Raw genomic sequence first — 23,721 nt, forward strand, 5'->3', positions numbered from 1 at the left:
TGCAGAGCACGAATTCTGAGTATGGGTCACCATACTTGGCTGAATGTCATGTCACTTCACTAAAACAAGTGGGTGTCCAGAAACCATGATTATGTTAATGGAATAATGTGCTTTCTATGAAAATATGGTCATGTTCTTATATATATATATATATATATATATATATATATATATATATATATATATATATATTCTATTTTATGAAGCTGAACAATCTTATTCTGTACCTCAGAACTATAATCTTTGTTTTTACTTGTGATGGATGATTAAAGGAATTTGGCCATTGTGTTTCTCATATTTATAATCCCGTGGTACAGGAAGCCATGGCTGGACAATTACATGCTCCTAGTCGACCTGGTGTGCTAAAAGGGTGCCAATATTAGTGGAGGGCACTGTAGTTTTTTTCTCAAATGCAGTATGTTTTATTAAATTAAAAAAGAGACAAAATTAAAGGGATAGTTCACTTCCCAAAAAATGTAATTCTGTCATTAACTACTCACCCTTATGTTGTTCCAAACTCATAAGGTCTTTGTTCATCTTCAGAACACAACTTAAGATATTTTTGATGAAATCCAAGAGCTTTCTGACCCTCCATAGACAGCAAGGGTACTACCATGCTGTCATAGCAACAGGTGTTTAGGTGGTTTGTTTATTTATTCCTTCTATATTTCTTTAAAAAAAAAAAGATGTTTGTGAGCAGAGAACCAGGTGTTGGGCTCTTTGGAACTGACATGTTGTAATGAGGTTATTGAGTTAAAGTGCATCACACTGCAGATGTTTACTGTGAGCGCTGTGCTGCTGCTAACAGAAAAGTTACAGATGAAGAGCTTAAGAAGCTCCAATTCTATTTGTTGAAAATGTGTCACTGTAGGTGACAGTACATTTTCATTATTATTATTATTATTATTATTATTATTATGCATTTACAACCAATTTGCTCACAACTTGCATTACAGTCTTTAGCCCACCCATGTAATATTGTTTAAAAAAAAAAAAACTTTTATTCACCAAATACTTCCACAGTAATCATGGAGCCACCAGACTTTGACTGGTGTTGCAAAGTTCATACAAAGTGGTGTTGATGAAGCTGATAGGTCTTTGTGTTTTAGTGTTAGTCCCACTAGATGGCAGTAGAAGTAGATTTATTTTCTCCTTGAAATATTGTCCTCATGTACAAGGTTAATTGTAGAAATTCTGCATATTCAGTCAGAAGGCTCTGGCTTAAAACCAGTCTCCAATACATTATTCAAGACATGAATTTTAAAAGAAGAAGAAGAAGAACTCATGGTAATTTTAAGATAATACTCTGACAGTTTTGTTTCAGCTGTAGTCATTATTCTAGTCCTTTTCAGATTGATTTATTGATTTATCTTTATTTTTAAGATTTATGACCAGATGCAAATTATGGATATTCAGCAAATTCATTATAAGGACTATAGCAAAATGAAGAAGTTACATAAGACCAAAAAACAAACAAACAAACAAACACCTACTCCTACAGATAACCAAGTGGTATATTTTAGCTGTTCTCCTACTGAGAAGTCTCCTTATGTTATTAAGAAATGTAAAAGGTGAAATTATGCAAACACTGTACATTACCAAATGAAGAATCACGTAGAAACCCATTTTTCTGCACTTAGCAACAGCTGTATGTTTGCTTCATTTCTCTGTTTTCCTTATAACTTTCATTTAGTTCTTATTTGTCCTGACAAATAGTTAATTTACGTGAAATGCAACATTCTGATCGAATGTGATCCTCTCTGGTCCTTTCTTCTTTGAAGTCCATAATAGGACAACCCAGATGGGGGAAAAAAATCAACAAAAGCACATGTGAATCACATTGTGTGATTTCTTCATCTGGTATTGACCTGAACAATGAGACCAGTGATGGTGTGACTGGTTTGAGCAGGTTTCACATGATTCCTGGCCCTGGATTAAGGTTTGGCTTTAGCTTTTATAAGTGGGAAAAAAATGAAATTTGTATTTCAGTTTGCAGGGTCCATTCAGAATCCCAATTTCAAAGTTCAGTGATATGAAAATTAAATAAAGAGAAGAAGAGGCATCCCTTAACAAGCCAAGTCCTGCTGTACAACTGCTTGTGCATTGTGATGATTTGGCAATATTGAAGTTGGATGTGCACTGTGGAGTTGAGCCACTTCATTAGCTTCCTGTTGACAAACCAATCACGTGATGTGCCTCATCAGTTATAAGGTGCAATGTGTATAAGCCACCAAAAATCTCTCTTTTTCTCGGACTCACCTTGACTTTGACTTCTTCAAATCTTACAGTAGCTATAGTTCTATCTGCCAGCTGTGTTCGCAGGTTCAGTTCTCGCATGTTCTTTGTTCTCTGGATCTGCTCTTGAATCAAGTTCCTTTGGTTTTGTTTTTTCTGACTCTTTTTAGGTTTCAGGGGTTGCTTGATTTTGCATTTGACCACCTACAGAGATAAAGATTAAAAGCAGACTGAAAGGACAAGATATGTGTGTGTGTTATGATAATCTGTTTATGTGAATGTCATAGAACTGTCATTTCACAATGAAGTTAAGATACCTCGTATATATAGTCAAGTATTTCCAGTATAGTAAGAATACTGGCTCCAATGAAGAGCCCCATCTGTCCGCCAATATCTCCTGTAAATGGAAACCAAACATCAATAAACAAAAAAACATAAAATAATTAAGTCTTTCTTCTGTTTTAATCATCTATTTTCTAAAGAATTAATTTGCAAACTAATCAGGATTTGAAATTATTATTTTTTATTTGCAGACTAAATTTTTAAATTACCGACCATTCAGAACATGTATTAGTCAAAACAATAACATCAGAAATAAAAAATATTATCCAAACCACAGCTAAGATTTAAATATATTTAGTTTTATATTTATTATCAATTCAAAATATGTTCAGCTGTTCTCTTTCAGAAGACAGCATACTGAAATCGGTATATTGAAATCTGTCCTCCTTTGACATCCATAAAAAAAAATTAAAACACATTCTCACTCCCAATACATCTGATCTCCCAAAATATCATGGAATGAAAAAATCCTTTACCCAGCATATAGTTCCCCTTCTAGGGAACTTGCGTTGTGTAACAGTTGTGAAATAACTCTATGACTAGGTTTTGTTCCTCTTGGCACAAGCCCTCTCAAGTAATCCCTCTATGCTTTGAGCTGTCTACCCTGTATGGTTTCAAGTAGATGGCCCATTGCTTTTAGAAACTTAGCTGTTTGAGGATAGCTATGTTTCCAGCTTGGCTAGATGAGGCTTGGACAGCTGGGCTTTCTCCCCGTTTTCTATGGTTTTTTAGATGCCCCCCTTTGGTTGCTTCTTTTGTGCTAGGCTGCCTCCCCTGATTTCAGGGTATTTTTCGTGCTGGCAGTTTCCTTGTTTGTCCATGCTTTAAGCTGTCTTTCCTGTATTAGGGTCTCAGGTAGATAGCTCATTGCTTTTAGAAACATAGCTGTTTGAGGACAGTTATATTTCCAGCTAGCTCAAGTTATTTAGCTCCCTGCCTAATATTTAGGAAGGAGGGCATGGGTTCCCTCCCTATTTTCAAGGGTTTTCATGTAGGTGGTCCCCCTTAGGTCCCATTCTATTGTGCTAGGCTTTCTCATTTTTCAAGCAGGCAGTTTTCCTAATTTATCATGCTATCTCCAGTGTATTAAGGTTTCAAATGGACAGGCATGCACAATAGCAAGGGTTTTTTCATTCCCCAAATTGTTCTCTTGGGGATGCAGTGTGAGTTCCCTTGAAGGGGTACATCTCGGGTTGCACAAGTGACCCTGAGAGGGAATGAGACACTGCGTACCCTTGCCACGCCTAGGGCTCTGAGCAATCTTAAGCCTTGTCTGAGGAAAGTGCTATTCGTGGATAGCTGTGTTTCAGCTCCATGACTACTCCCCTTATTATGGTATTTATATAGCTGTCTCCTTGAGCCCCTTGCCTAGACTGTGCTGTCTCCCCTGCCAGGATTTTAAGTAGATAGCCCACTCTCTGTGGTCTTGGCAATCTTCAGTTAGGACATTTGGAGGATAGTTATCTGAGGATAGCTGTTTTTATAGCTCAGTGACTACTCCCCTTTCCAGGGTTTTTAACCATCTGAGGTCTAAGGGGTTTTTGGGGGCCTGAAGTTTTGACATGACCTGACTTTTGTGATTTTTTCACTTGCTTATAAACATACACATAGCTAAAGTCTTAAAACACTGTATTCAATACAAACTGGACTACAATAATATATAAATAGCATGTATGTACATGATTGTGTTTTTGAGAAAACAACGTTTATGCATGGTTAGTGAAAAACTAAAATTTGAAAGTTGCTGAAATAAGGTCATAAAACACATACAGAACATTTGTTCACAAGACTGTCAAACCTACAGCTTGTAGCCTAGAATTTTTGCTTCAAAATGATGTGAAAATCATCTTGTTTACTCACTCACAGAAAACAATAGATTGATTAAAATATTCTAAGAAACATTTTGTTTTCGAAAGGGCATATGCGAGTAGGCATCAACTATCATGAATATTACTGTGATTTACACCTAAGAAGACAACGGACCGCATAATAAACTGCATAATTATCCTTTCAGTCAGGTGTGTTACTGAGAGAGAAGAGTTACAAGAAAGAATATGATGACAAAATAAATGTATATATTTTTATGCTTGAAGTTTATTTAGAATATATTTCATTATCCCACAAAATTATTTGAGATTCACTTGCAAGTGCAGTTAAACAGTTTATTAGGAACAATCAAAGCTGACTTTCTCAAATCAAAGCTGAATTTTTAGCATCATTACTCCAGTCACACGATCCCTCAGAAATCCTTCTAATATTCTGATTTTCTACTAAAAACAACACTGGACCCTATTGTCTTTCATATGAAAAACATCTCTTTTGTTGTCCATAAGAAAGTGACCCAATTTTCATTTCTGGGTGAACTATCCATTTAATACTTTTTTGAGAAGGATGATGACCATAACAGATGCTGTACAGATGTTTATAGTGTGTGGGGATTGGAAACCTACCTAACAGACCAGCGATGTCGTACGCTTTCTTCTGTTCAATTGTCTCATAATTAAGGGCCTCAAAGAAAATATCCAAGATGAGAAAGTTGTCTCTGCACAATGAAAAGTTTAATAAAAATGTTTTAATTCCCTGCATTAGGTATAGATTTAATACTGCAAACAGTATAGAAATGAGCCCATTATTTTTGTATTATGGAAAGAAAAGGATTAGCACCAAAAATGGTTAAAAAATAATAATTAGTGGAAACCACAGAATGTAATTATAGATCAGTCTATTATTTTTTTTTTTCTATTGAGCCAATGAATGGAATACCACAATTACATTTTACATCCCATTATACAACTGACAGAAAAAAGCCTGCAAAGACAATAGGAATCCTGCTATAGTTATTAAAAATGATGACAGAATTTGTGAGAGAAGCAGGTTTTGCAAAAAAAAAAAATAATAATAATAATAAATAAATAAATAAAATATGCTGTGTAGGTATCCTTGCAGAAGCATATTAAGTTTCCTATGAAAGAAATGCTGGGTCTGTTTCCTCTCTGGCTGGTCTGAGGGTATAAACTATAATGTTCAAAATGTTCTGCAGCAGAATGAAAACTACCCCATGAGACTGTGTGCATGTGTGGCCGTTTTTCATAAGACTTACCTGATGTATTCCTCCGATTTTTGGTATTTGCGAGAAAGGTAGCGAGCGGAGCCCCTGCTGGGGATTTTAACCATAGAGAGCTCTTTTCCATACCGAGTGAAATTACAGGGTGTCTCGCAGGGGCATGAGTCACCTGTGCTCTTCTGGAGTAAAGCTGCAGAAGTGTACAGGAAATATTGATGAATTATATTTACTGAGGACAAGAACTGCAATGAATGGTGTTATAGTTATCCTCAATAATCAAGCTCTCAGTGTTCAGTAGTTTAGAATACAATAGTAAGTTTTCAAATCCCCAATTACTTCAAATAAGTGAAGTTGTGTATAATCACTGTTAAAAATAAATAAATAAATCACTATTATTTACTGACATTATTTACCATGGGTGTAAAAATAAAAGTACAGATACTATTTCCAAAAATGTACTCAGGTATCAGCATTCTAAAAGTTCTTACCTTTAAACTGACTTTTGAAACAAGAGGTTGTACAGAATTCTTTTTTTTCTTTAGTATTTATTTTATGGAAAAACTATAAAGAAATCTGTCATTATTTTTTCTATAGTTCTGAGTATGTGTCAGGATCCCCAGCTGGAATGCCCATGAGATCCTCTGAAGTTCACTTCCACCATTATAACTGCAGCCTATATTCCGATGGATTCTAATGCCAAGCTTGCTATGAACGAACCACCGACCCATGTGGCAGGGCATCCAGGTCATCAGTGACTACAAGCCAAGCAACTCCACTCCAATGGTCACAGATGTCTTCTTCCTTGACAAGTTAAATTACTTTCATGCTCGCTTCAATGGTGACAACAAGGAGATGGCCTTGCACACCTCAAGGACTGCCTCCCACACCATTTTGCCTACCTTAGCAATAGGAGCACAGAGGATGCAGTATGCACAGTGCTGCACAGTGCTGTACTCACACACTTGGACAATAACAACACATATGCACAGATGTTGTTTGTTGACTTCAGCTCAGCATTTCACACTGTCATTCCCTCCAATTTGACCACAAAACTTGGAGACCTGGACATTAACACCTCCCTCTGCAACTGAATTAAGGACTTTCTGACTAACAGATCTCAACATGTTAGGTCAGGCCACACCTGCTCTACCACCATCACACGTAACAATGGCATACCACAGGGCTGTGTGCCGAGCCCATTCCTCTACTCCCTCTACACCCACGACTGCAAACCTATGCATGGATCCAACTCCATCATTATGTTTGCAGATGACACCACCGGTGATTGGCCTCATCAGAGACAACGATGAGAGGGAGGAGGTTCAGCACCTGGCCACATGGTGCACTTACAACAACCTGCTCCTTAATACCAGTAAGACAAAGGGAGCTCATTGTGGACTTCAGGAAGAAGAAAGGAAGCACGCATGACCCCATTCACATTAACAGGATGGCTGTTGAATGTGACTCCAGCTTCAAGTTCCTGGGAACCACCATCTCAGAGGAACTGTCCTGGACCACAAACACCTCCAGCCTGGTCATGAAGGCTCACTAGTGCCTCTTCTTCCTTAGAACATTGAAGAAGAACCAGTTGTCTTCAGCCATCCTGGTGAACTTCTATCTGTGTGTGATTGAGAAAATCCTGACCAGTTGTATCACAGTCTGGTATGGGAACTGCTCAGTTGCTGACCGCAAGGCATTGCAGAGGGTGGTGAAAACTGCCCAAAGCATCACAGGGACTACACTTCCTGCCATTGAGGACATCCAGAGAAAACGCTGTCTACGTCGAACTCGCAGCATTCTTAAGGACTCCTCTCATCCTGACCATAGACTGTTTAACCTCCTGCCCTCCGGGAGGCGCTTCAAGAGCCTCCGGACAAGAGAGAGAGAGAGAGAGAGAAGTATTATTTTGCTGTTGCGGACTCTACCAAGCATTTTCATTTGCTATTGCCATTACCCTGTTTCATTGTTTTGGCTATTTGTTACTTTGGACTGCTCACTTGGATTATGACCCTTGCCTGTTTTTTTTTGGATTACTCTTTTGCCACTGCCTTGGATTATCCTGTATGCTTGATCTTGACCTTGCCTGTTCAACTACGCCTTTGTGTTAATAAAGCTTGCACTTGGATCTATCTAAAAAGTCCCAGTTACAGTATGTAAAACTTTCAGCAGATGTTAAACTAAAACCAATATACTGTAACCTCCATATTATATTCAGTTAAATTCCACAGTGATTTGACATTTGAATATAATGATTTTGAGATGAATAATCAATACTAATCATAAATCATTCACACAATTCATCTACATCATTTGCAGTTCTTTAAAATATCTTCCACAGAAGAAGGAAGATCATACATGTTTATAACAACATGAGGGTGAGTAAATAAGGACAGGATTTAAATTTTGTGGTGAACTATCCCTTTAAATGTATTAACTGAGTTGATCAATAAATCAGCATTACTATAATTATGTGTTTAAGATGTCTGTGATGACCTTACCTAACGCCTTGTTAACACACTTGATTTTGCTGGGTGAACAGATATCAGCATCACCTGAAGAGAGATATTTGATATGTAAACAACTGAACCAACACATCAGTTAGGGGGCTTGTATATTTACAGAAGCCTGCTACATAAAGTGTTTCCAAGAAAGCCACTGTCTTGACAGGGAAACAAGGAATGTTGGGATGCAGCTGTCAATCTGTCAGCAGTTTTAAGAACGATTTTACAGAGGAGCTGTGTGGTGTCGTGACAAGTACCAATACGGCATATTTGTTCTTACTCATACAGACAGTTTTTATGACAACTCTCCCACTCACATACTACTGCACGCACCTGGCATATGCACCATCCTGCAGTTGCACTCTCTCTGCACCTGTGTGCTCTCACAGTGCAGTCTGCAAGCGCTGATGCTGTATGTGTCGAATCCTGGGATCACAGGCTCAGACGAAGCCCGACAGTTTCCCCACGGCTGTGGCAGGTATGTTACCTTCAAAAACAGCAGACATTTAGAGAAAAAGTCTGTGTGTCTCTTCTTCTTTGTCTGCCTGAGTGCACTCTATGGCTTTGAAATTCTTAGCACATGCAGTCTCAATTAGAATATATACCAGTCAGCCTTGAAATCTTTTTGACTTGTTGTAAATTAGCTCCTAATTTAAAATGTCTGGAATTCAAGTTTAGAACAGCTTGCATTTGAATTTAGACCTTAGCAGTTTGTATGCATTTTACCCAAGTCAAGCCTACCCTCTGTTCCTGACAGGAAACAAAAGTCTGGAATCCTGGAGAGACCCCAAAGCCTAGCTGGTGGATGTACGGGGGTTCGTTCTGACTGTGAATCTGAACCCGAATACCTGCCTCCAGTGTCGTCTCATCTGAAAATGGAATAATTGTATGGGTAAAAAAAGTCTGACAGACACTACATTTCTTTTGAAGGTGAATTGGAGCGAATCCCCTCCATGTTGGAGTCCTGATCAATCTTTTGGGGTTTATTATGCAAAAAATAATATGTAACTGTATATTATTGCATGATTGTGTGCTAAATAAATAAAAGTATAAGTGGTCATAAAATACAGATTTAAGGTTTGAAAATATTTTCTAATTTTACCTGTACATACTTAACTAGTAGTATACACCACCAGGGTCATATATATATATATATATATATATATATATATATATATATATATATATATATATATATATATATATATATATATATATATATATATATACACAGTATATTAAGGTACACGCATATTAAGCATATTGATAAGACTTGAGAAGGATCTTGTGACGCTGAAGACATTGAGTAATGGCTGCTGATAATTCAGCTTTTCCATCACAGAAATAAATGTAATTTAAAAATGTATTAAAGTAGAAAACTTAATATACTGTAGTTGTATTATAATTGTAATGATATTTCACAATTTTACTCTTTGTACTTTATATTTTTGGTCAAATATGTGAATGCAGCCTTGGTGAGAATAAGAGAGATTTCAAAATCTTACGACCCCAAACTTTTAAATGGTAGTATATGAACAAAATTTCATTGTACAAAACAAAACAATCAGCTTGGCAAAAAATAGTATAATTAATGCTGAAAATATTTTAAAGTCATTTTCAATATAATTGTTAAATGAGATGTAAATTGGCAGCAGATCCATTTGTCACTCACTGGTTTCTCTCCAGATGGGCAGATACTCGTCCTGCTGAATATCCAGCATCAGCTCCAGTCCATTTCCTGTGCCGCCTTGTCTTACCCGCTTGGGTGACGTCTTGTTTCCATTAAACATGTAACATTTCCCAAACCGTGTATACACCTGCAGACCACAGACACAAACATGTATTAGAGATATTTGCACTACTGGAAACACCTCAACAACTGTGCTTCTCTGACTAGTCTTTTTCACACACACCAAAATCTTCATAGAAAGGTGTTAGCAAATGGCACTTCACTCCTCTCAGATTTCCTATCCATACCATCACCTTAGGATTTATCCATTATCGAAGCAGCAGCATCAACTGTTGCATCTTTCTCTTATTCTGACTCTCTGTTCTGCCTGGTTGAAACTTGTTTCCACCACAAAAAAATAAAAATAAAAAAAATAAAAAAATAAAAAAATAAATATATATATATATATATATATATATATATATATATATATATATATATATATATATATATATATATATATATATAATAAAAAAGGTAATCAAGCCTATTCTATGTTTTATCTTTTAAATTCACATTGTAATTACAAGTTTATATCAAACGATTTGACTTTACCTCAATTATAGCAAGTGTACATCACACAATTCTGGATTTTTTTTCTTTGAATTTTATTTTAACATTTTTCAATTCATTTTTTTTTTTTGCCATGGAAAAGAAATTGCAAGTTTATAGGCAGCACATAAGGGAACACCAGATGACTTCACCTCATATTCCAATCTTGCCGAAAAGCTATGGTGCAACGATTGACGCTACTGCCCCGAGGAAACTCTTCTGCACCTTCTACTCCATACTCAACCCTCCACCTACGCCTTCTGCTCTCTCTCTCTCTCCTGATGACAAAAATGATATTGTGAACTTCCAAGTGCTCCATTGTTCATCAAATTCATGCAGACAAGTTTTATTTTTTTATTGGTTTTATTTTATTGGTATTTATTTTTTTGTACTGGTATAGGAAGCTTTCCAAATTGCAATGCTTAAGCTATAAAAAAAGACAGCATCTGCTAAATGCCTTGAATGTAAAAGAGAACTCTTTTCCTTCTTCAAAAGGCCAATTTAGTCTGATAAAATAGATTTCACATTGTACAAAGTACTGTCACTCAAACGTAGTCAAACATTTTTTTTTTTCAGTGCATGAAACGTTCCCCCAGAGAAAATCAAATACTCATGTAGAGCCACAAGTCATCCTCCCACAAGTCATTCTGATAACAGACAAGGTGGTGTAAAATTCTACAATGACCAGAGATGGTTCACAAAACAGATGTGGTGGATAGAGGAGACATGTAAACGTACACAAACACTGTGTAGAGAAAATGATTAACCTTTTTTGTCAAGTAGAATGTGGATAAATAGACTGTGCTGATACTACTGAATCTATTGAATATTGTAATGTTTTTGTCTTTCCTTGTGTAACCAACATATCTACAATGACAAGATCTATAAAACTGATGCATGCTTTAATAAACAAGCCCAACAACAGGGACTCTTGTTTTGAAATGCTTTTCAGCTGCTCATAGAGTGCTGCAGGGGTGATGTATTCTTGTAGGCCAGAACTCGAAAGCATTCTTCAGGCAATATAGACAATATTACAAATGTTGTGTAATTATTTAAACGTATGCCCTCTATAGTTAGTCCCTTGTGTGTGACCCATGTTTTTTGTGGATGATGTGTCTGTGTATAACATATTTTATATGCATGTGTCTGGCCAGACAATTAATTATGTGCATCTGTGGTACTGTGGTACTGTTCAGAGTGACAGTAGGGATTAAATCACAATTCCTGCAGACAGGAAGAGAGAATATCAACCTATCTTTTTTTTTCATCCTAGGATCACTATTTTCTTTGACAGACAAAGCAACATTATATACTTTTTCTGTAGTCCATAATTAAGATCTTGATATGTATGTGCCACTTTTATATTTATATCACTTTTACCTGTGCATCAGTTTTGTTTTGTATCTGTCATCTCCCACTTCCTTGTTAAACTGCAGCTGATTTTCATTACACACAGTTCCTATTTAGGGTTATTGAAAGGACAGGAGAGAGAAGCTTAACCTAAGGTTTATTCTAAAGGTCAGGAAAAGACAAAAAAAAAAAACACCTCAAACAAATGCTATACTCACTCTGGTATTATACAAAATGGTAAGCGAACTCCAGAAGCCTATTAAAGAAAATACTAACCTCATGTAAACAAACAAATGGCATTATGATAAAAACTTTTCCAAACTAGCTTCAGAAGTGTGGGAATAAAAAACAACATGACCGACTCTCATGTAAGTTACGCAGAGATGGATGTGAGATGCATATTTCATGAGTAGTATGCTAACTGGATAGAAGTAATGTGTGAACGTATTCCAGTCAGAAGTAGTTCAGGTTCAAAGAAGAGAGAGAGAATGTCTAAGAGTAAGATTTAGAAAGAGAGTGTGACAGAGCGTGTGTGTGTGTTCCTACGTTAATTCTTTCTGACAGCAGACTTGCGTGTAGTCTTTAATTGTGCCTGCGGCAATGCTTGTTATTGTTACTGAGTGATTTTCCTTTCGGGTGTTTGTGAAGGTGCTGCTGACGATAAATACATATCACAACACAAATGTCTCACCTCAAGCTGCACAACATTGCCTCAGCATCTGAGGCCTATTCCTAACAATGATTTTTCACTTACACTCTTAAAAATAAATGTACAAAAAAGGGGCTTTCACATGAATGCCATAGAAGAGAGAATTATTTTTATTATTATTAAATGTATCCACTATAAAGAACCTTTTTATGGAATGGAAAGGTTCCATGGATGTTAAAGGCTCTTCATGTATTGTTTCCTCAGAAACAGCACAATCTTACATTTGATACAATTGACTTGCTTTATTTAAATATATTACTGTACCAAAGAAAAAAAAAAAAAAAAATCATGGTTATGACCGGTTAGTGCAACTTAGCGGAAGTGAACACAGGAGGCATACTGTATGGATTCTACTGTTCCCATTAGGTCTTCCTCAGGCATTCACTCTCATTTGGGATTTCCCGTTTTTTATTTACTCCTCACATTTGTTAACTCAGCATCACATTCCTAAGCTCGTTATTACAAACTGTTGTTTATTTCTTTCAATTCAGTACAGTTCGTCACAACTACATTTTTGGAGAATAATTTGTTTGTTTTACGCTCCTATCTAAAATATGCAGATTAATTATAACACTTTTAAAAGGCTGCTAACGAGTCAGGGTTATATACACGACTGAAATATTCAAATCCAAACTATTTCAGACACTGTTATTTTAAAAAATATTAATTCATTTTATCCAATCAAAAATAATGATTTTAAATGATTTTTAAATAATGAGCTTGCGACACAATGCAGGTCAGACGGCTCACCCCAAAAAATTTAAAATTCTGTCACCATTTACTCCCTTGTGTGTTTCAAAGCCATAACACACTAATTAAAATAGTATTTATGAAACCTGAAAATTCATGTCCATCCAAGTTAAACCAAAACCAATAAAACCAAATTAGGTTTGTTCTACTGCATCAGGCAAGTTCAGTTGAGCATCTCTTCACCATATTTGATATGCTCTATGTTCATTTACCAATGTTTATATGTCAGTAATATTTTTATTATATAAAGTGATCATATCTCTTCAGAAGACTTGTAGGCTATTAAATAGCTTGATTCATATGAATTACTTTTACGATGTCTTTATGATTTACTTGGAGGGACAGAAATCTCTCGGGTTTCATTATGTTTATCTGTGTTTTGAAGATAAACAAAAGTCGAATGGTTTGGAATAGCATGAGGATGCGCAATTATTTATAGTATTTTACGTTTAGTACTGAAATTATTTTAAATAAATTTCAACCTTAAAATATTGTTATGAGCGAATAAAGAAAAGGAAAATTAAATACTGTTTACAGCACAGTGTCCTAAAAAAGACTTCATTATAAAGCTTTATTATGAGCTGATTTGAGTTTTCTTGAACTGATAATGTAACATAGTAAGTTGTTTTAACTCAGAGCATCAAGTTGAAACAACTAATGACCATTAGTTAAAAAAAATGTAAAACTTATCTCCTTGAGTTGAAACAAAGAGTATCTGTAAGTTGAGTTAACTCACATTTCTAAGGCATTAGGTGAACTTTCGTTTATAAGTTTAACCAACGTGAAATGTTTTACAGTGCAGGAATATGTGTTTGCTTCACTTCAGGTTAGCTAGCATTGACCTGTTTAATTTTCCACCAGTGTGTAATATGCTTGAAGCTGAAGGTTATATAGAATCTGTTCCATCACTCTCTTGGCCTCATGCTGAGCTTAATCAATGCACAACATCACACTTAATGATCGCTTGATTGATCCCCTGCTGAGGTTAGAACCTCTCTGTCTCTCTGTCATCCTGACTCACACACCACGCTGTGTTTAGTACCGCATCTGCTTGCCTTATATACAGTCTGTGCTTTATACATTATAGCACAACAACAGAAAATACTCCAAATATGTAATAACAAATGTGCATGATGCGGAATGCTGTTTTGGTATTTATTTGATATTTTTTATATTTACTTATAATAGTGTTTAAAAGTTAGGGGTTGGTAGGACTGGTGAGTCTTTCATGCTTACGAAGTATGGAATTAAATTTGGTTCAATAATAATGAACGAAACTTTATAAAACTGAACTTAACTTTTTCAGAAACTATCAAAAATATGCCATTACAAAAGAAGAAAAACACAATGAAAAGGAAAAAAATTAACTGTCGCACAAATTTAGCAGGCTCTTCAAATATGCTTCATTCTTTGTTAATGTTTTTCAAAGATTCGTTTTCGCTAATCGTGGATTCTGAATTCATTGCCACAGATTTTCGTTTGGTGTTTTGACACAAACCTCTCGTGGGGGCGGGCTTAACAGTGATCTACTCTGATTGGATAGTGAGCTCTTGATGGACAGGTGCTCTCTGACTGGGAAGTACAGACGTTACTCAGTTGGGTGCATATGGGAAAGATTTGATTAAATCTGAACTCTACCGCAAAAATTATTTTTCACAGATATTTATTTTAAGCTCATACACAGGTTCTACCCTGTAAAGAAGTTTATACAAATATTTAAATCTGACATTGATCTTACAAGCAGTACCACCGCTTCCTATACGCAGAATACGCAGTCTGCGTAGGGCACCAACTCCCAGAGGGGGCACCATCCCAGTTGCTCAAAAAAAAAAAAAAACATGCGCCATTCTCCCATCCGCGCTCGCGACCGCTCCCACCTCATGTTTGCGGCTGAATCATATGTAAATTATGCTACGTTTTCACATGGACTCAAACGCAAATTTGAAGCTCAATAGCATTTGAAGGAGAAAGACTTGTAGTCATCAAACAATTGTAATGTGTTCATTTATTTTTTGTGTCAGCTACAATGCACACTTTAGGCTATAGATTTTTTTATATATATTAAAATAAATTATAAATCATTTAGGTAAAAACGAGGCCCGTTTATCACTTTCAGGCACATTCCTGTGAAAGGTTTTTGTTTTTTTTTCAGGTTCTCTTACGAAAATTACCCATGGTTTTAACAGTAACACCACAAATCGTTCTTGTAGCCATGGTAAATGCAAATTAGCCATGGTTTTGTTACTTCAAATAATAATTTACAAAGAAGTATTAATATACTGTAATATTTTTGTTGTTGTTTCTATAAAAACAGACCTAAGCCATCAATAGCCTTTAAAATGACTTAAATGCATTATATAAAAAAACAATGATGCAATAATGATTGGTTAATAATAACACTGTTTAAATACATAATGTAGGCAAATACAAAATAAACAATTTATGTACATGTTATTACAAATGCCTGCAAAGGGAGGCAAATGCCATGTAATTGCTGCTGTTATACTTACATCAAATCCTTGTTTAGGCTACTGACCAAACATTTTATTCAAATATTCACTTAATCTTTCATTTTTGGACACCTTTTTGCTATAGATGACACAGCCTTTATAATTTCTTCAACAAAAAATGTGCATATCACAACCCTTACAAAAATAAACTACTGTATGGTTTTATCATAGTAAAACTGCTTAATTTCCTTTTGCATTATTTCTGAATGCTTGAGACTATAAAATAAATTAGTCATAATAAAGTTATAGCCATAGGTAAATGTCGAGAGCTACAATTGTAATTTGTAAATAATACAATTTATTCATTTACTTTTTTATTTGATTAAAGTTCTATTTTCACCCCTATAGTAGGTGTTTTTTTCCATCATCATATTTGAGGAAGGGAGGCAAAAAAATACAATCCTGCTTAGGGCACCCATTTGGCCAGCAGCGGCCCTGCTTACAAGCTCTTTTTGTTCGAGTTCTGAAGAAACTGTACACTTATTTTGGTCATGTCACTAGACTCAGAAACTTTGGGATTGTATTGGTGTGTTTGTCAACTCTAAGATTTTGCCAGGCTTCTCAGTACATATTAAAAACATTATATTTGGGTATTATGACTCTGACCCCACAAAACGAAAATAACAGTTTTGTTATTAATTTACATTTTTTCCTAACAAATTTCACATTTACAAATGCAAATTCTCCAACTGTAAACTTGTCTTCTCTGTTTTCCTAAAAGAAATGGAAAACTATGTGAATGTAATTTCAGTATCTACTAATAAGAAAGCTAATAAGGACTGTTAGAATTTGCTCTGCCTTTGATCTCCTTGTGTAATTTTGTTTAGATTTTGGCCCTCTTGTCTTTATTTCTATTTTATTATTTATTGTTTTTTTTTTTGTGGTTGATATTATGTGATGTATGTTTATACTTTTGTATGTTTTTTTGTTTTTGTTTTTGTTTTATGTTTTTGGCATATTTTTGATTGTTTCTGAAAAAGTTAAGTTCCGTTTTGTAAAGTTTCGTTCATTATTATAGAACTAAATGTAATTCCATAATGAAGGCTGGATTTCTTTGATTAAAAAAAAAATACAGTAGAAGCAGTACTATTGTGAAATATATATATATATTAGAATTTGGAATTACTGTTTTCTATTTATTTTAGATTATTTTTATGGCATGTGTTAATTTTTAACACTCTTCCGTGTCACACGATCCTTCAGAAATCATTTTAATATGCTGATCTGGTCATTTTAAAATGCTGATCACTGATAAGAAACTTAACAGTGTTGAAAAGATCTGTGCTGCTTAATATTTTGTGAAAACTATTTTTCTTTTCAGGATTCTTTGGTGTATAGAAAGTTTAAAAGAATGACATTTATTTGAAATAGACCTTTTTAGTAACATTATAGCTGCCACTTTTGAACAATTTAATGCATCCTATAGCTGAATAAAAGTATTAATTTCTTAATTTAAAAAAAGAATAATAAAAAAACTTACTGACCCCAGACCTTTGAACAGTGCACATACATTTATTCAATCAAATAACTACAAAATATTAATAAATATCTGGGTGAAAAGAACTACAAAGGGACATTTCTAATCAAAACACTGCTGTAATACTAAGGGAAAGAAAATATCATTTTCATTTCAACTTGTCATGTGTACAATAGTGTACACACAAACAGCATGTGCTTTTGTTTATTGACAGTGATGAACTCCCAATAAGACAAATTACAATGAGATGATGCAAAACACTAATGGATTCTCATAACTTAATAGCAATAAATGTCTCAAACTGAGATTAAACAACCCATAATCAAAATGTGATTATACCTGTCTGATTGATAGTGTGTCAAGCATGTGTACGTGTGTAGTTTATTCATTGAACGGTGGGTTAGAATCTCTCTGCATGTTTCTGTAGTAGAGCTGAATGTTTTGAAAGTGTGCTCTCATTTTGCCTTGGGCAGTTTAAGACATCCTGGAACTCAGAGGCAGATGTTGCATCAGAGCTGGAGGGCTTGTCTTTGACTCATTTTACCACTCAGAAACAGGCAGGTGCTGACAGAAATGCTACTTAGTCTTTTCGATTGAATAAAATTTGGAGGCATAGTTTGACCTGTTTGGTTCTGCAATTGGAGAGATGGCGAGATGTACAAAAACATCCCAGTATCCCACTTTGAAACCTCTGGATCTCTTTCTATCTCTTTTAATGCCTCTGTCTGTCACTCTCTCTTCCTGTCCTTATAATGAACTCTCACTGGGACAGCTTGCCATTACTCACATATCTATCTGTGTTTGTTGTGTTTAGTTTTTTTGGCCATGTTTTCCTGAGCACAAAGATCAGCAATCATCTTGTCTGTCAGTTTCAGCCCTCAAACCTTTCATTAAAGAGATAATGTCTCATCGAATTATGTAAAGGTTAGACCTAACATTGTGTCAGTTACAGTACATCTCAGTTTTTACTGCAGAAACAGCAAGAATAAAATTCTGCTTGTGTATTGCTCTGTCTGTTGGAAAAACCATACGGAACACTGCACGGACATCACAGAGAATCAGCCTAGAGTCAAAAGAAATGTCAGTACATCTATTCTGTTGCTGAGAGGAGGGAAAATGGACCGAGTACACGAATCCCTTCTGAGACTTTTACATATAAAACCATAAAATCTCCGATAACAAAAAGGAGAGCTCTGTGTTGCTTCAATTTCTTCTAGAGAATCACATGCTCATGTCTGGTGTCTTCAGGGCTCCGGACATTAAAACTGTATGAATTTGTTTTGAACTAAAAAGGATTTCCTTCAGCAATTTAAAACCTGTCTGAACAAAAGCGCTTTCCACCACATATCAAGAAACAGATCAAAGAACCCAATGACAGTGTTGAATCCTTTGTGTTTGTGTTGTGCATAATGTGTCTGCTTGGTGACAGGTCATTTCTGTGTAATTATGACAGCCGTGGTTGGTTACGGCCATTTGGGTGATGGAGGGTGTCAGCATACCGCAGCACTCGAACTGCTACATCTGTGATATAATGGGTTATTTACACTGATATCTAAGGGGGAAAAGATTATTTTAAAAGACGATGAGAAACAGAGCAAAAAGAAAACAGATAAAACAAAATAAATGGAAAAAGATTTTTGGGAATTGAAAGAAACGTCACCCATAAATAACCCATTGTGTTTCTTCATGAAATGATAGGATGGTGATTTCCTAACAAGCAATAATAACATGTTCTACAAAAAAAAAAAAAAAAAACATTTTATCAAATTCTATTAACAGCTTTGTTCATACCATAGTGGTTCCATATCTTCTATGATTTGGCATTGCATTGACAGCTTTGGTGAGTGAACAGATGAGCATGATTGTGTGATATTTATCTAAGGAGTCTGATATATTGTGCTGTCATTACAGTTTATTTTCGAGCGTGTGGCTGAATGCTCGCACATGCTTCATCAAACAAGCAATCAGAAATGAGGAGCAGAAAATGTGTTCAGGCAATTAGTTTGCACATTCAGACTGTGTACACAGAGAATGTAAAAAAAAAAAAAACACTTTAGATGCCACACAAAAACAACTTTCAATCCATTGATGAGTCTTGAAGAAATAAACTGTCATGTGTTCATTTTCACCAGGATTACATAAAAATGTCAATGTGCCAAAAAAAAAAGTCTTAATCATTGTACTACAGATTAAAATCTCTGGACACCTAAGATAATGAAAGATGATTAGACCTTAATGAGATGCCATTTGAAAGTGATTGTATTAATAGAAGAGAAGTGATTTCCTTTTATCTCAAGCAGTCTTTGATGGAGATGTGATTAGTGTTTTAAATCATCTAAAGGCAGTGGTAGAGTTCATCAGATCTCACTTGCTTAGTATCTATCTATCCATCTCTTTCTCTCTCATCCTCTTGTTGCCCCTCAATTTGCATGATGCCGTGTAATGGGAAACGTTACATTCATACTAAAGCAACTTCAAACACTCAATTGATTTTAGAGCAAGCCCAGACTGTAATCTTTAAATCCTGTTGTTATACTGAGTTTGCCTTTGAAGTTGTCATGAATGAAGAGAACCATCTAGGAGTAATCATCATAATTCCGAGGTCCAAAACAGAGGTGAAGGAAGGAATCCAAGACAATCATACAGCAAAAATAATTTTATGGTACTGTGTGTTTTTGCTGATATATTTCCACGACTAGGCTCGCAATGAGATGAAATGACAATGACCACTATGTGATCTCAATTATGTTATTAGAGTCATACGGTGTGGATTTTTTGCAAAGCTGACCAGCATTTAACCTTCTGAGGATTTGTGCTTTATTGCTCTTTATTGTTCCATCTGTTTTTATGATTATCTTTTCATATTTCATATTTTTCTTTTCATATTTTCATCTCTATCTCAGATTTACATCACTTTTTCTGAAGATCCCACTGCCTGCAGAACTATATGGATAGAGAAGAGCTAAATAAAATCATTCTGAGAGATTGTTGCTTTATGCTTTTGAAATTAAGATTTTTTTTATATCTATCATGCTCACCAAGTCTGCATTCATTTGATCAAAGTGAAATATTATCAAATATTGAATATTATTACTACTGAAACTGTTTTGTTTTTATATATTCTAAATATTATATAAATATTTTAGTGCTGTTAAATGAATAACCGTGATTAATCACATCCAAAATCAAAGTTTTTATTTACATAATATATGTGTGTACTGTGTAAATTTAGTATAAAAACACAAACATACAAACCCAATTCCGAAAAAAGTTGGGACATTGTACAAATTGGGAGTAAAAAAGGAATGGAATAATTTACAAATCTCATAAACTTCTATTTTATTCACAATAGAATATAGATGACATATCAAATGTTGAAAGTGAGTCTTGCCAAATATCCATTTTGGATTTCATGAGAGCTACACATTCCAAAAAAGTTGGGAGAGGTAGCAATAAGAGGCCAGAAAAATTAAATGTACGTAGAAGGAACAGCTGGAGGACCAATTTGCAACTTATTAGGTTAATTGGCAACATGATTGGGTATAAAAAGAGACTCTCAGAGTGGCAGTGTCTCTCAGAAGTCAAGATGGGCAGATGATCACCAATTCCCCCAATGCTGCGGTGAAAGATAGTGGAGCAATATAAGAAAGGAGTTTCTCAGAGAAAAATTGCAAATAATTTGAAGTTATCATCATCTACAGTGCATAATATCATTCAAAGATTCAGAAAAACTGAAACAATCTCTGTGCGTAAGGGTCAAGGCCAGAAAACCATACTGGATGCCCATGATCTTCGGGCCCTTAGACAGCACTGCATCACATACAGGAATGCTACTGTAATGGAAATCACAACATGGGCTCAGGAATACTTCCAGAAAACATTGTCGGTGAACACAATCCACCGTGCCATTCGCTGTTGCCGGCTAAAACTCTATAGGTCAAAAAAGAAGTCATCTAAACATGATCCAGAAGCGCAGGCATTTCCTCTGGGCCAAGGCTCATTTAAAATGGACTGTGGCATAGTGGACAGTTCTGTGGTCAGACGAATCAAAATTTGAAGTTCTTTTTGGAAAACTGGGATACAATGTCACCCTGACTAAATTGGACAAAGACAACCCAAGTTGTTATCAGCGCTCAGTTCAGAAGCCTGCATCTCTGATGGTATGGGGAAGGCACCATCAATGCAGAAAGGTATAATCCAGATGTCGTCTCTTTCAGGGAAGGGGAAGAGGGGATGCCAGTGCTGCGTTCAACACCATAGATCATGACATTCTCATAGATAGATTACAAAACTATACAGGTATTCAAGGGCAGGCTCTAAGATGGTTTAGGTCCTACCTGTCCGATCGCTATCATTTTGTTTATTTAAATGGGGAGTCATCTCATTTATCAACAGTAAAATATGGAGTGCCACAAGGATCTGTCCTAGGTCCTCTTCTATTTTCAATATACATGTTTCCCTTTGGTAATATTATTAGAAAATACAGGATTAGTTTCCACTGTTATGCTGATGATGCTCAACTATATATTTCAACGAGACCAGATGAAACCTCTAAATATCTAAGCTAACAGAGTGTGTTAAAAATGTACAAGATTGGATGACCAATAATTTTCTCATATTAAATTCGGATAAGACAGAGATATTTCTTACTTGACCAAAAACCAGTACACAGAATCTAGTAGACTACAGTTTGCAACTAGATGGATGTACTGTTACTTCCTCTACAGTCACAAATATTGGTGTGATATTAGACAGCAACTTGTCTCTTGAAAACCATATTTCCCATGTTACAAAAACAGCATTCTTTCATCTTAGAAAAATTGCCAACCTAAGAAACATGTTACCTGTTTCTGATGCAAAAAAGCTAGTTCATGCATTCATGACCTCTAGACTGGACTATTGTAATGCTCTACTAGGTGGTTGTCCTGCATCTTCAATAAACAAGCTACAGGTAGTCCAAAATGCAGTGGCTAGAGTCCTTACCAGGTAAAGAAAATATGATCATATTACCCCAATTCTACAGTCTCTGCACTGGCTACCTATTAAGTTCCATATCAGTTACAAATTATTATTACTTACCTATAAGGCACTAAATGGTTTAGCTCCTGCTTACCTAACTATACCACGCTATAATCCATCATGCTCCATGCTGGTAGTTCCTAGGACAGCAAAGTCCACTAAAGGAGGTAGAGCTTTTCGCATTTGGCTCCCAAACTCTGGAATAGCCTCTCTGATAATGTTCAGGGTTCAGACACACTCTCTCTGTTTAAATCTAGATTAAAAACACATCTCTTTCACCAAGCATTTGAATAATGCATCTCATAATTTGTGACTGCAGCTGTATCTGATCAAATGTATATTCTTATTCTTTAGCTTAGGTTAAACCAATTCATTTTACTTGGTTGGAACAGCAGCTACGCTAATTATGTCTCTATTTGTTTCTCTGTTTTGCCACAAGATGTAACTAGGATTTACACAAGCTCCAGTCTGGATCCAGAACACCTGAGAAGACATAATGCCAACCCCTCAGAGGACCTCAGATGATGCCAACCCTGAAACAACATATAGAACTAACAAATATTGCTTCTAACTATGCAATCACATAATAATTGCTGTTAATAGTGTTCATCCTCTGGTTGACTACGTCTTGTATTAATTTTTCTGAAAATTCCTATCATATGCACATAAACTGACAGTCACCACTTATAAGCTACTACTGAAAATATTGTAGAAACCTAAGTTTCTGTAAGGCTGCTTTGCAATGATTTGTATTTTAAAAAGCACTATACAAATAAACTTGAATTGAATTGAATAATAATTAAGTGAGTACCAAATAATAATTGAGCACCAAGTGAGCATATTAGATTTCTGAAGGATCATGGCACACTAAAGTCTAAAGTAATGGCTGCTAAAATTTGAGCTTTATATATCAGTTTTATATATATATATATATATATATATATATATATATATATATATATATATATATATATATATATATATATATATATATATATATATATATATATATTTCTTTATAATATTTCTTGTTTTACTTAACAAAATATTAATTATTGTTTTACTGTATTTTTATTGACTTTTTTCTATAAATGTTTGGCTGCCAGTGCATGATATATCACTATATTATAATTTGTTTATTATGATATGTATTATTTGTATTACAATTAAGGTTTGTGGATGCACAAAACCTGTGTCTGTGAGGTTTTAGGATGAATGCCACATTGCTCTAGTGAGTAAGAAGTGAAAACCAGGTGAGATCAGTGTCTCCCTCACAGGTGTAATGCAAAAATAACTCATGCAATAATGCAATAAGCTTGTCTCCTGGACTTACTTAGTCACTAATGCTATCACAGATCCTGCTGAAAACACCAATCATCTACCACATCACTGATTTGATTCATAGCTTGATTTTGGCTATGAGAATCACTGTGCATAAACAATGTGTGGATTACACCCAAGACCAGACATCAACCAAGTAAAT

The 23,721-nt window shown here is 35.3% G+C and overlaps 1 protein-coding gene across 2 annotated transcripts in view; it reads right to left on the minus strand.

Moving 5' to 3' along the window:
• Positions 1–1,477: 1,477 nt before the first annotated feature.
• LOC132152034 (acid-sensing ion channel 4-B-like) overlaps positions 1,478–23,721 on the minus strand; it is a 32,479-nt gene continuing 10,235 nt past the window's right edge. Inside the window, exons 2-10 of one of the 2 annotated variants that reach the window (XM_059560672.1) lie at positions 9,815–9,959; positions 8,884–9,011; positions 8,476–8,629; positions 8,140–8,193; positions 5,678–5,831; positions 5,028–5,119; positions 2,553–2,632; positions 2,260–2,439; positions 1,478–2,168 (exon numbers count right to left, since the gene is read on the minus strand). In XM_059560672.1, the coding sequence (XP_059416655.1) occupies positions 2,067–2,168; positions 2,260–2,439; positions 2,553–2,632; positions 5,028–5,119; positions 5,678–5,831; positions 8,140–8,193; positions 8,476–8,629; positions 8,884–9,011; positions 9,815–9,959 (1,089 nt within the window). In that variant the 3' untranslated portion in view covers positions 1,478–2,066. Of the gene's footprint in view, positions 2,169–2,259; positions 2,440–2,543; positions 2,633–5,027; positions 5,120–5,677; positions 5,832–8,139; positions 8,194–8,475; positions 8,630–8,883; positions 9,012–9,814; positions 9,960–23,721 lie in introns of those variants that run through there. The other variant, XM_059560673.1, reaches the window with a different exon arrangement.

This window comes from Carassius carassius, chromosome 10 (genome assembly GCF_963082965.1).
Source record: "Carassius carassius chromosome 10, fCarCar2.1, whole genome shotgun sequence".
Classification (NCBI taxonomy): Eukaryota; Metazoa; Chordata; class Actinopteri; order Cypriniformes; family Cyprinidae; genus Carassius; species Carassius carassius.